This window comes from Mus pahari, chromosome 14 (assembly GCF_900095145.1).
Source record: "Mus pahari chromosome 14, PAHARI_EIJ_v1.1, whole genome shotgun sequence".
Taxonomy (NCBI): Eukaryota; Metazoa; Chordata; class Mammalia; order Rodentia; family Muridae; genus Mus; species Mus pahari.
This window is the reverse complement of record NC_034603.1, coordinates 75878867-75893937: the sequence shown is the minus strand read 5'-3', so window position 1 is coordinate 75893937 and position 15071 is coordinate 75878867. Positions and strand designations below refer to the sequence as shown.

Sequence of the window (15071 nt, the reverse complement as noted above, 5' to 3'; positions counted from 1 at the left end):
GAACAGTGACTGGGAAAATAGGTGGAAGTGTTATATGAGAAAACCTGGTGAGGCAGATTTGTAAGGAACGAGTCCATCATGGCACCAGCAAGCACTTAAAATGTGATTGATATAAATGTTCTGCATTTTCTATAGATTATTGGCATTGCTGTTTTTAATATCCATGCAATGGGCATGCTGATTTGTTTACTCCAAGTCCAGTGGGCTACCCAGGGCATGATGGGAAAATATGCAGTCATTATACTCCTAACCTACAAGGCTGTGTTCACTCCATAGAAATGTGTAGTCTTACAAAAATTTTTTGCTGAATTTATATATCTAATTACATGATGTGGATCCATATCCTTTAATTTTACACAATAAGATAGTCTACAAGGTGTTCTAAAGTGTAGTTTATTCCTCTTATCAACATAGCATATAACCCTCCATATTTTGACATAGCACTGCATCAGATAGGTTTAGTGTTATTTACTTTATTTGCAACTTTGTATTACTACAAACATTTTGCACACACACACACACACAAACACACACACACAATCACATAAGTAAGCAAGCAAGTACACATGCGCACATATACACATGCACACACACATGCCTTTTGGACACATGTGTAAATACTTTGCAGGGAAGGTTCTCTTCCTCCTCCTCTCTCCTACTTAATCAAGTCCACTTATCTCACTGTTCTTACTGCTCTAGTACACAATTTAGCCTGGTACTCTGAGCAGGTCATTTCACAACTAGGATTAATAACACATTAATACTTATATTATGTTACTATTATACTAATATAAATTTATATTAATAACAGAGTTGTAAGAGACAATTTTTCAATATAGAACAGATTTTAGGTACAAAATTATCTGCCAAATTCTTGAGAAATAACAACAAATGATATAGGCTAAATAGGTATAAAATCTGAAAACAAGCCTTGCTCACAGCTTAGATCTCAAAGGTGGGCATGAGTTGCCTGCTCACAACAAAAGCAGGACTCCGATTCTAAACAAGAAAGACTCCTTCACATGCACGGGGTTTTGAGCATGCGCGATGATCCCGTCCCTGTGGAAGTTAACCTAGGCAGTTATCCTTACTGATATATTAAGATTAAAACAAAGACCCTCAGGACACAGAGCAGGTCAGGCTTGGGTTTGTTTGTTTTGTTTTGTTTTGTTTTTTTCTGAATTCAAGTAAACCGCTAATTGCTATTAATTAGTAGAGGAAACAAAATCCAATGATCATAAGGGATTAATTAGTTTTGATATAGTACCTGCTTAATGGAGCTTAAAGTAGAATTTTAAAAATTATGCTTATTTTAAGATTTCAAAGATTCAAATATCTTTAGAAATAAATTTAGTAACCTGAGTTACAAATCCAGTTAATTCTTTTCCAGATGTTAGGGACAAGCAAATTAGATAAATAAAAAATTAATAGTAGTTAAATATTCTGGGAGACTTTTAAAAAGAGAAGCACATTTGATTTCTAAAATCTAAAAATCGTTCCACCATAGCCTGGGTCTAACTCCCCTGCTCCCACAGCTAGGAACCTTCCTCCAATGTTTTGTCTAGTCTGGGCTTACTGTCACTTGTCCCTCCAGCTCACTCTCTTTATGGGTTCTTGTAACTTACTAGTTTCCCTGCTTAGAATGCTATGCCTCTGAGGCCTCTTGGCAGCTCCCTCCTGGTGCTCCAGAGAACTCCCAGCAGGTTGGAATGACCCATCTGTCCATGCTGAGGGCCAGACTCCTGCCTGCCTATGGGAAGGAGTTCTTAGCATATTCCTCTTCTCCTCCTGACTCACTTTTCAGTCACTTCAACTTTTATTCACCTGTTGACTGTGTACCAAGATCTAGAGTGCATCAGCAAAGGAGTCTTGCCTTCTCGACTAGCAATGCCCAGGGCTGCTAGCAGAGACTTGCACAAAGCAGGTTCCAGTTCTATCCTGTAATGTTTGATTAAATTCTAAATTCTAGGATAGAGGGATAGTGGGAGCCAGGAATCACAATACAGCTTTCAATTAAATGGTCAGAATCAAGATAACCTTCAGAAGAATATTAAAACTCTTCTGTCTGGGTTTCAATAAAATGTATTATTTTAAATACTTCAAATATATTAATAGTCATGTTTATATTTTATGGAGATTTCTGTGATAGAGAGATGATTAAAAGAGGAGTTATATTCTTATTAAAAATTAACCGCTTTCATGAAAATGAAAGGCCGACCTGCTGTTCATATCTCTGCTTGACATCTTCCAGCTGCCACAGAAACTCCTTGGACTGCTTCTCACGGAGAGACTTGGATCTAGTTAAGTCTGCTTCCACTTTTTCCATCTGTGAAAGTTAAAAATAAAAATTTTTAAAAACTTATATTTCATAGTTTAAATTTTGCCCATCTCTTAAAATCCCAAACTTTAAACACCTCAACAATCAGTGATAAAAGCAAGGCTGGTAAAAGAATGGAACAGGTGACTATTTTAGTATACTTTGATAATTTCAAAAAGGATGAAAATTGCTATACATCTGAATATGTTCTAATGTTATAACTATAATAAAGCACACATTAAGGAAATAAGAGAAAAAAGTCTATGCAGTCACCACTAGAAAGCATTAAACAAACTCAATGCCTTTTTCTTTCCTCAAGAGATGTGATTTTTCCAAATTCAGCCTAAGCTGGCCTGGAACTCCAGGTGCCCTTGTTTCTCCCATTACTGAGATGACAGGAGTGTGCCCCCAACAGTAGCTGAAAGTCAACATTTATATCATTAGAAATTCTTGACAAATTCAACACAGAGAGAATGCACCTCAACACAATAATAAGGTTCGTGAGTGCCTAAACTAGCATCACACTCAACTGTGAAAAGCTGATGGGTCTCTCTCTAGCTGAAGGCACCAGACAAGGACATCGACTTCCATCCTTTTCTCTACAGCTATGGAAGTCCTGGTCAGAGCAAGGGCATGCTGAGAGAAAGAAAGAGTGCACCAGAAACAGAAATAAAATCATCTCTGATCTTACAAATAAAAACCCCTAACGATGTCACTAAAAACTGTCAGAACTAACTAATTCAATAAAGTTGTCAAATACAGAGCAGCAGTCTAACACCAGGAATGTTGATATATGCCACCAACAAAAGAATGTAAGAACAAAAATCCCACTCATAACAAAGTCTAATGAATAGTTATAATTTCACATGAACAGCTAACAAATGTATGTACCAGAACTATGAAATGCTTAAAAAAGAAACCAATAAAAATAATTCAATACAAAGCCATCCTGTGCTCTCTGTTTTGAATAATTAATACTTTTTAAATGTCCATCTCAACCAAAGCAATCCACAGATTCATTAGCATCCCTACCAAGAACTGGGTAATAACAACCCTAAAATTCCAAAGGACCACAAAAGACTCCCGACAGCCTGAGCAATCTTGAGCAGAAAAGAACAAAGCTGAAAACTACCATACTACCTGACACAAGATATACATTGAAGCCACAGTAATCAGAACAGCACGGTGCTGGCAGAAAATCAGACACACTGACCACTCAGATGTGAATCTAGAAATGAACATGCATCCATAGCCAGGTGATTTTCCACATGCATGCCAAGATCACAGAAAAGGAAGTTTCTTCAAAAAATGGCATTTGGAAAATTGGTTGTCTACCTACGAGGGTGAAACTGGATTCTTTCTCACAATATACTCAAAATTCAAAACAGAGGAAAGATTTAAACATTACACCTGGCTGTTGTAATACGATTAGGAGTAGACATGGGCAGTGCTTCTTGGTATTAGTTTTAGCAAAGAGTTATTGGGACAGCAACAAAATGAACCGTTAACAACAACAATAACAACAAACAGATGTAAAGGCAAAGGTTTCTTTACAGCTACTATAACAATTCTGCTGACACTCGGTGTATATTTCAGAAAGGGTCAACATCAGAACAGCAAGAGAATACAGTCATTTAAAAGCAGGCAAAGGGCTTGCACATGTATCTCAAAGGAGACATGCAAACGGCCAACGGATCCATGAAAAAGTGTTCAATATCCCCAATGATCAGGTAAATGAAATTAAAACCACAATTAGCATCTTATACCTGTCGGAATGATTATTACTTAAAAGATAAGGACAGTGATAAGGAGGAAGCAGAATAAAAGGAATTTCTGGTACTGTTGGCAGGATGTAATAAGCACAGTAACTGTAGAAAACTATGGAGCTTTCTAAACAACTAAAAGCAGATCCAAATACTGTGCATATATCCATGCTAACTGAATTTGAGATGCTGAAGAGATATTTGCACTCCCATGTTGATTGTAGAGTCATCCACAGTCGCAAAAATATGAGATCTCTCCAAATGTTCACGGGCATGCACACAGGTGTGTGGTGTATAACACATGCAAAACAGAATTCTACTGAGTCTTTGAAAACATAGGGCACCTGGCATTTGCAATGACACAGGAGGGGGTAACATGTTAAATGGAATAAGTTCAGGAAGACAGAATGTATGTTCTCCCCTTCGTGTAAAATCTGACAAAGTCAAGCTCATGGGACAGAAAGGACAGTGGTAGCTACCGGAGACCACAGGGAGGGGAAAGTATTAGGCCATGTTGTCCAGGACAAAGCTTCAGTGACAAAAGAGGACTGAAGTCTAGTGATCTGCAGCACCAGGAGGGACTGCAGTCCACAGCACAGACTCACAATCATCAAGCACCCCAGAGAGAAGGGAGGTGATCAAGATTATAACTCTCCTGCTGCAGCAAACTGCGTGACAGAAAGATGTGAACTGACATGCCATAAACACGTGACGGTGGCTTGTGAACTGAAGAAATAAGGAAATCACCATATTTTGAGACTAAAGGCTTTCTTATGAGTGAGTGAAAGACTAAAGAAAGTAAAGGAACAAGGAAGGTGAGAGGGCAGGCAGGCGCAGACTTGACCTGATTAGTAGCTTTCAGACAAACATTAAATGACACAGAGTCTTGCTTCTTATTACTTCAGTACAGATAGAATATTAAAAGTAAATAAGATTTAAAACTGAAAATATGTAAAGATGTAAAATAAAAATGAGCACTTTATGTATGTAAGCAATATTGTCTTTAATCAGAATAGAAAACAATTAAAACATACAAAAAGACTTTTAAAAATACAAATGTTAAGAAATTCTTAGGCAAATAGATGAAACTAGAAAATATTCTGAGTGAGGTAACCCAATCACAAAAGAATACACATGGTAGGCACTCACTGATGAGTGGATAGTAGGCCAAAAGCTCGGAATACCCACGATACAATTCACAGACTATATGACACTCAAGAAGAAGGAAGACCAAAGTGTGGATGCTTCAGTCCTTCTTAGAAGCGGGAACAAAATATTCATGGGAGGAAATACAGAAACAAAGTGTAGAGCAGAGACTGAAGGAAAGGCCATCCAGAGATTGATGCATCTGAGGATCCATCCCATATACAGACACCAAACCCAGACACTATTGTGGATGCCAAGAAGTGCTTGCTGACAGGCACCTGTTATAGCTGTATCCTGAGAGGCTCTGCCAGAGCCTGACAAATATAGAGGTGGATGCTCGAAGTCAACCATTGGACTGATTATGGGGTCCCCAATGAAGGAGTTAGAGAAAGGGCTGAAGGAGCTAAAGGGGTTTGCAACCCATAGGAAGAACATCAGTATCAACCCACCAAATCCCCAGAGCTCCCAGGGACTAAACCACCAACCAAAGAGCACACATGGAGGGATCCATGGCTCTGGCTGCATATGTCGCAGAGGATGGCCTTGTTGGGCATCAATGGGAGGAGAGGCCCTTGGTCCTGTCAGGGCTCTATGCCCCAGTGTAGGGGAATGTAGGGCAGGGAGGTGGGAGTGGGTAGGTGGATGGGGAGAACACCCTCATAGAAAGAGGGGAAAGGGGAATGGGATAAGGGGCTTCTGCAAGGGGTAGGGACCGGGAAAGGGGATAACATCTGAAATGTAAATCAATATCCAATTAAAAAAAAAAAAGAAAGAAAAAAACAAAGTAAATAACAATTGTTAGTAAGTAAAAATGAAATATTTTTCACTTTAAATTAACACTGACCGAGAATGCCAAACCCCACTCCATTCCTCCTCTGCAATTTAAGTAGAATAGAAAACAAGCCTTACAAAGCTTATCTAAAACTAGAGTTCTCAGTTGCCATAACTACAAAGGATTCTGCTTCCTCACACATCATCATTCCAAATTCCATTCACTTCAAACAAAACCAAAGGGAAGCAAGAGCTCCTTTATTGTGTATCTCTGGCTTCAAGAAAAACCAAGAATACAGTCTGGCAGCCCACCCAGGAGCAGGAATAGGACTGCATGCATTTCTGTGCCGCTTGGTGCAGACAGAAGCAAGAACTAGAAGTGGTGAAGGCCACTAGGATCTTCCTGACAGGATCCTCAGACTTATTCCTTGGCCAAAGGAAGGAATACTATAGAGAAAATCCCAGGTCCCCAGGGCTTCAACATTGTACTGTGGAGCTTAATTGTTTCCCAATGTAAGAAAGGTCAAGAGTAACCATCTACAGGAGGTCAAAGCTGTCAGGGTCACAGCTGCTGCTTTTCAACATTGCCCTAGCAGTTGCAAAATGATCTCTTTAGTTCTGGACATCTGGGAAGGGGAGGGCACAGGGTAAAGGAAAGGAGAGAAGGAAAAAGGGCATGAATTAGCTCAGAGTCCTCTTTTAAGCCAGAATATGATGATCTATCCTTATTGTCAACGTTATAGGCTTGGAATCACCTAAAAGACATACTTCTGTGCATGTCTGTAATGATATTGTACAGGAACTGAGTGAGGAGACCCACTCTCAGTGTGGGTAAAATCATCTCCCAGGCTGAGGTCCCAGATTAAATAAACAGAAAGAAAGGGAGAACCCAAGCTGAGCACCAGCATTCCTCTTCCTCTGCACTCTGAGGACACAATGAGGTCAGGTGACTTAGCTGCCTGCTGCCACACCTTCCCCACAGTGATAGACTGTGCCTCAAACTGTAAGCCAAAACAAACCCTTTCCCCCTTGAACTTTGGCAAGCCTAAATTCCTGTCAGTAGCAACTTAATTGCCCTATTTGCATCTTATTTCTTTGAAGTGCATTAAATATTAACCACTTTCTATGACAGAAGTGTCTTTAAATGGATGACTCCTGATTCCCTAATGAGATCTGGTTCTAGGAAAAAGGAAGAATGGATAGTGGATGATCACATAGCATTTTCCATCAACTACAGTTATAAAAAGTAACTGGTCTTTCTCCAGTAAAGTGCTGTGCACCATTACATCATCAGTAATATGACATGCACAGTCTAGGTTGTACAATTACAAAGTTATATAATTTAGAATAGAAATATGCTTCATCATACTTACCAAATATTTAGAAAGGTGCTAAGAAATTGTCTTTTAATTATTTTAAGATACATATACATAGCTAGATATACAAAAACATTGAAACACACAGACCGGTCAACAGATGGGTACAAATGCCACCAAGTATGGCTTGGAAGAAGGCTCAGTGCTTGACATGCTTGTCCCACAAGTAGGAAAAGCAGAGCTTGTATCTTTAGAACCTCTGTAAACGTTGGGTGGAGGTAGTGGCCATGCCTAAAGCCTCAGACTAAGACAGAAGCTCCTCGAGGATGCCGGTTAGCACAGCTAGCCATAACAGCAAGCTGCAGTTTGATTGACAGAGCCTGCCTCAATGAATAAGGTGGCCGAACCATTAAGGATGACCTCTGACATCAATCTCAAACCTCTACACCCATGCACACGCATTTCCACATATATGCACAAACTGTATGCATATCAATGTACACCACAAACCTACACGGGTAAAAAAGAAAAAAAGTAGCAGAAAGTTAAATAAATAATTATTTATATGCCTGGCTAAATAGAGATTAAAAAACCTAAGTCCTAGGTAAATCTTCTGCTTTAGTCTCTTGTAGGATTTAATCTATACCAGCCACATACTATTTATATAATTGATAATCTTGAATGGGAGATTCTAATCTAGCATGTATTTCCATATATATTTTAACATTTTGTTTAACATTTATTCAAGTCCCTCAGTGAGAATCACTTGATTGATGTGTGAAAGAGCTAGCTGTAAGGTTTCCATCACACATGGAATCCCTTAGTACTCATACAAATGGTGCTTTCTTATCTCAGAAATCTGATTCTACTTGGAAACTCTATGTAATAGAAACCATTCCTTCAACAAGAGACAACCAAAAGAACATCCTGCTTGTGTCATCACTATTAGTATTCAAAAGTGTGAATTAACCCCACCCAGCAACCCAGGCTTGGCAAGCACTTCTCTTGAAAGCAGGCCATAGAGATGGAATGTGGAAAAGTAACAGGATACCAGAAGCATGCACTACTTAGGGCCCTGTGTGAGCTCACTCAGCTCACAGAGACATGAGAAGAAGAAGGTAAGCACATGGACTCTAACAGTGGTCTGGCAGGTGTGGTGGAGTTGGAAACTGGAGCCTGGCATAGCACAGAACAGAGATGGTCTGAGGAGTGATCCAATAGACATAGTATTTCCAAAATCTCCAAATGCTACCTGTCATCTCTAACTATCCACATTTGATGGCCACCTCATTTTATGTATGGGTAAGGTTATTAAAATAATAGTTCCACAGTCAGACCCAGCTGTGAACTCTATGACTGAACTGGCATGGCAAGATATATCCATATCTCAATAGTGGCATGTATGTTATGGGGGTAGCCAAGTGCTTTCTGGTCCACTCCACAGGAGGAAACTCATAGCTGTTACTGTTAATCTGGCCAAAAACCTATAGCTGGAGAGTTCAGAGGCCCCCAATGTGAAGACGACTACTATTACCTTCCAAATATGTATCTCTATAGCCATAGCTTAGTGCAGCTCTTAGTCCTCATCAGAGAAGCATCTTTGTCTGGTGGGCTGCAGTTAATAAAGAGACTCATAACTGGTTAAACTTCAGAGAACAAGTGTTGGTGGATGGCTCACCTATACATGGAAATATATGCCACAGAACCTGTTTACAAAGCTCAGGTGACATTGCAGAAAAGGTGGAAAGACTGTACAAGCCATAAGTCAGGGAAGGCAACAACAATTTTGTGTCTTCTGCTACATAAATGAGATCATAGCAGCTGCTGTTGCGTGCACAAGATAAAACCAGTCAATATTCCATCATGGATGGTAGATATGAGCCCCAACCTCCAGCTAAGGACCTAATGAGAGTCGGTGCTGCTAGGGAAGGGAGCACCCGTTTCCTTTATGTGCAGTCTCTGTGAGCTGATGATGTTTCAATGGATGGCCTTACCCTAATCCATAGGCATTCAGCATTAACTGAATGCAGAGTGTTATGAAGAAGATGGGGAGTGAGACATGGGGACAAAGAAATAATGAAATTGGGAGGGTGACATGAAGGGGAGGATCCAGAAAGAACATGAGGATTAGAATGGGAGGTGAGTATGATGGAAATGCACTGCGTGGATGTATAATTTATACATGTACTTCCTCTCAAAATATAAATGTCAGATGACAAAATAATAATGTGCATATGCACACAAGTAACATTGAATAGATGGAAAAGAAATATATTCATATATATTTATATATATATGAATATGCACACACATATGTAACAATAATTAATTAAAAAGGGGGTCGTGAAATTAATGAAAAAAGAGGGCAAGCAGGGTTCTGTGAGGGGATTGGGAAAGAAGAAAGGGAAGGGAAAAGTGATGCAATTATAACATTAAAAATGAAATAATTAAATTATAATAACTATAATGGTTCCCGAGGTCACACTTTTGCCAGGGCTTTCAGTTCTGCTATATATTTTGCCAAGCTGGTATTACCTTGTTACCCAAACAAAATAAGGACATATACATACATGCACACAGACACATTACAAATAAATAAACAGTTAATCTCTCTGCTGAATAACAATGCAAAATTTCTCAAATTTAATTATCACATTTAAAAAGTCATTCACAATTGATTAATTTGGGTTTAATCATAAAGATGGTTCAGTATATGTATATTAGTAAATGTACACATCTCATAAGCGAAATGAAAGAGAAAATATCTCATGATCATATCAATTTCTAAAAAATCATCATACATATCTTCATAATAGAAGTCTTGAAGAAATTAATAAGAGACACATGTCTCATGATAATAAGGGCTATATACAACAAACCTGTAGGTAAAATTATACCAAACAGGTAAAAACAAGGTATTTCTGATGAAACCAGGTCTGAACGATGGTGTCTACTTCCCTGACTGTTATTCAGCACGATCCTAGAGGTCTTGAATAATAACAACAAAAACGAAGTTCATCTACACCTGTCGTACACACAGAAGACCATAAAGATGCACCATAAATGTTGCAGCAATGATAGGTACACTTTTGGCAAAGCAGCAGCGATATCCAATATCAAGAAATAAAAAGAAAGAAAGAAATCAGGAAAACCATCTCACATCAGCTTAAAAATCAAGTACTGGCAAGTAAATCTAACAAAGAAGTGAAAGATATCTACAATGAAAATTGTCAAACAATGAGGAAAGAAAATGAAGAAGACATGATGAACTCAAATTCTCATGAATGGACAGAATATTGTGAAAATGCCTATATTTCTACAAGCAAACCACAGATTCAATACAAACTGCATCGAAAATCCAATGAGATTACTCACATACATAGGAAAACAAACCCTAAAGCCCTTTATGGCAGCCTAGAGACCCCAGATAGCCAGAACAATCCTGAGAAAAAGAGAGCAATGTTGGACACCCCACAATGCCTTTTCTCAAATACCTTTTCTCAAATAACACCACTGAGCAACAAGTAACAAAAACAGAAACACACACAAGTAGGACAAGATAGAGGACCCCAGCTCCAGCAACCTAGTGTTTGACAAATATGCCAAAAAAACATACTGACAACCTTGTCAACAAATGGTGCCAGAAAAACTGGATGCCCACAAGTAGAAGAAAAATAAAACTAGAACCCAGGCTCTCAGCTCACACAAAAATCAACTAAATGGATGGAAGCCTATAATTTAAGAACTGAAAGTGTGGAGAAAACCAGGGAGAAACATTTCAGGATATAGGCACAGGCAAGAACTTGATGAAGACAACTTCAACAGAGCAGGCAGGAAAAGGGAAAGTTGGCAACAGGACTGTATGGGATGAAAAGGCTTCTGCACAGCAAAGGAGGCCAACAAGGAGACAGACAGGATGGGGCGGTGTCTTTCCTAGCTTATATCTGACAAAGAAGAATATGTATAAAGAACTGCCGTGTGGGCTAGCTCCTATTCTGGGAAAAAAAGACTCTAAGGAACACACACCAAAGAACTTCCAGCATATCCACGGTTAGTGCAGCACTGGCCACAATAGCTAAGTTACAGAAAAGCCGAAGTATATGTCAACAGAAAGATGAAGACAGAACTGTGGTATACAGACTGGAGCTGCATTCATCCAAAAAGAGGAGTGAAATGATTTGCATTTCCCTGATGATTAAGGACTTTGAGCATTTCTTTAAGGGAAATGCAAATCAAACCGACCCTGAGGTTCCACCTTACACCAATCAGAAAGGCTAAGATCAAAATCTCAAGTGACAACACATGTTGGCAACGATGTGGAGAAAGAGGAACACTCCTCCATTGCTGGTAGGATTGCCAACTGGTGCAACCACTTTGGAAATCAATCTGGAGGTTCCTCAGAAAGTTGGAAAAAGATCTACCTAAAGACTCAGCTATACCACTCCTGGGCATATAACCAAAAGATGCCCCACCATACCACTTGGGCTTCACTGTGTTCATAGTGGCCTTATCTGCGATAGCCAGAAGCTGGAAACAACCCAGATGTCTCACAATGGATGGATGAATACAGAAAATGTGTTTTATTTACACAATGTAATAACATTCAGTTATTAAGAACAAGGACATCCTGAGTTTTGCAGGCAAATGGTTGGAACTACAAACTATCGTCCTGAGTGAGGTAACTCAGACCCAAAAGGACATGCATGCTATGTACTCACTAATAAGTGGATATTATTAGCCAAAAGAATACAGAATACCTAGCGTACAACCCACAGAACTCAAGAAGCTTACCATGCAGAAGGGCCCAAGTGAGGATGCTTCAGAATCCCACTTGGGAGGGAGAAGAAAACAGAAGGAGGGAAGGATCTGGGTGGGAGAGGGAAAGGGGGAACATGATCAGGTATGGGGTTAGAGACAGGAGAGAAGCCCCGAGGGCCAGCAGAATGAATGGAAATATGCAACCTGGGGACAGGGGAGGGGCAAGGGGCAGGGGGAGCTCTAGAATGTACCAGAGACCTGGGAGGTGAGAGACTCTGAGAATTCAAAAGGAGGCACCTTAGATGAAATGCCCTACAGTGGGCACAGGGAAGTCCACCTCCAGTAGAAAGACAGGACATCAAGAAGAGGGATGGGGTTGCCATCCCATAGTCAAAAACTCTGACCCAGAATTGTTCCTGTCTAAAAGAACTGCAGAGACAAAAATTTAGAGACTAAGGGAAAGGTGGTCCAGTGACTGGCCCAACTCGGGATCCATCTCAAGAGGAGGCTCCAAGGCCTGACACTATTACTGATGCTATGGTGTGCTTACAGACAGGAGCCTGGCATGGCTGCCCTCAGANAGGCCCAACAAGCAGCTGACTGAGACAGATGCAGATACTCAAACCCAACCACTGGACTGATGTTGGGGACCCCTGTGGATGAATGAGGGAAAGGCTGGAAGAAGCTGAGGAAGAAGGCAACCCCATAGGAAGATCAGCAGTTTCAACTAACCAGAACCCTCTCCATCTCTCAGACACTGAGCCACCAACCAGGCAGCATACAGAAGCTGGCCAGATCCCCCCTTCCCACTCCCCCATACAGCAGAGGACTGACTGTCTGGTCTGGCCTTAGTGGGAGAAGATGCAAGCCTAACTCTGAAAAGACTTGAGGCCCCAGGGAGTGGGGAGGCCTAGTGGAGGGGTGGGGATGGAGGGGGAAGACATCTTCTTGGAGACGGGGGGGGGGGAGAGAAGGAATAGGATGAGGAACTGTAGGAGGGTGAACTGGGAGGGGGCAATACTGAGATTGTAAAAAATAAAAATAATACCCCCCCCAAAAAACCCAGAAGAGTGAATGCTGTTTGCTGGAGAATGGATAAAACTGGCCATTGTCTTACAGGTGAAATAAGTCAGACTCTGCAAAACAAATATATATGTCTCATTCATGGGTCTTTGACTTTAGATACAGACATAAAATTGTGTGTGTGTGTGTGTGTGTGTGTGTGTGTGTGTGTACACTGACATGAGAGTCTAAAGAAACTTAATCTAGAGGATGAAGGAGATTAGGTGGGGGTGAAGTGAGTAGAATATTTGGAGTGAGCTGTGACTATGAATATACAGCCTAAAAATTTTAATAAGTAAAAATTAATAAAAGAAAAAACTTGTTATTTGCAGAAAAAATCATAAATGGGACTTCTGCCTCTTACGTAACCAAGTAATTTTTTCTTTTCCTTCCTATCCGCATGCCACATTAAAGTAGTCCATAGTGGTGTCTTCTCTCCTCATCCTCAACTGTACCCATTTCTCCTTTTCCTTGTTCCTTGATTTTGACAATGTTTCTAAAGCGTCACTCAGGCTGGACTGACTGTTCCCCACGTCGCTGCATCTACTCCTTCAGTGTTTCCTCTCTGCTTTCTTCCTGCTGCTTCTCCACACACACACTTGCTTTGCCTTTTCTCTGTCCTCAGGGTGAAGGTGTGGGTGGTGGCTTCAGTCTTCTCTTTGGACGTAGGTGCAAAAAGTTGTAGTTTTCTTTACCCACTGTTTTACTCGAACTGAAAACAATTTGATATGTCATAATTTTTGCTATATATCAGGTCAAAATATTCTATTTTCTTTGTTTTGCCTTGACCCATGAATTATTTTTAAAAGTCTATTGAAATCCCCACTGAGCATCATTGGAATCCTCTCCCATTGGCTGAGGCTGACCTCATGGCCAAGCACATTGCCTGGGCTGGTCTGGACCTGCAGTCACTGGATGTGGGTGACTAAAATCACCACCAAGTCTCAAATTCACCTAAGTGGCACAATCAAAAACAATTTGGCATAATAGAAATCTTTCCAACTTACACAAAATAAAATTTTTCCCAAAGAATGAGACAAGACCCCTGGCTCTGAAATGCATTAAGTTGTTGTGAGATTTAAAGAAGTCTCAACATGATCTGAAGTATTCTAACAGAATTCAGTGATTAAAAAGCATTCAGCATAGTCTTTTCTGGTTTTATATTCTTTCATCCACAGGCTTTGGGACATCCATTTGTTGAGAATTATCAATAACCCAATCCTTTTGATTGCTCTGAATATTATTTATCAGTTACTGATAATACTTTCATTTGTTGAGTAGTATTTGAATTACTTAAGTTTGGGACATTTGTGAAGAAAGTTGTTGTCAATATTTGTCCATAAGTTCTTGTCTATACCTGTTTTTACTTCTCTTCATTAAATACAAGAATCCCTGACATACAATATATTTAGCTGTTAAATTAACTGGCAATCTTCTAAAACAACACTATTTTACATGTTTCCTAACAATATATAAGAGCTCCACTGTATCACACTTCTTCTCATCTATTCATCTTTATTATTCTAGCCATTCAATCAAATATCTCATTAGAGAGATATCTGGCATCTTTTCCTGTGCTTACTTAACGTCATTAGTATATGTTCTTTGAGGTGTCTCTATGATTCTTTGCCTATTTTTGATTGGGATATTTGTCTTTTTATTGAGTTGTATTGATATCTTTCATATTTTATACTCAAATTCTTTGAAATGTAGAAATTAAAATATTTTTCCCATTCCCCAGCCTTTCCTTTTGTTGTAATTTATTGGAGTCTTTAGAGAGCAAACCCCTTTCATTTTGGTGAAGTCAATGTAGGAGTTTCAGTTCAAATTGAATTTCCAGTTTCATTACATCATGGTAAATAACATGTCTTTTTTGATATGTCAAGTTTTAGAAATAAAATGAAGTTTTGTGTATGGTCTATTAAATTTCATAACTGA

At 39.6% G+C, this 15071-nt stretch overlaps 1 protein-coding gene across 1 annotated transcript in view; it reads right to left on the bottom strand.

Moving 5' to 3' along the window:
* The window catches only part of Cep112 (centrosomal protein 112), a 412705-nt gene that overhangs the window by 250795 nt on the left and 146839 nt on the right, over window positions 1–15071 (bottom strand). The window contains exon 19 of the mRNA XM_029545985.1: window positions 2219–2326. Coding sequence (XP_029401845.1) covers window positions 2219–2326 — 108 coding nt within the window. The remainder of the gene's footprint in view (window positions 1–2218; window positions 2327–15071) is intronic.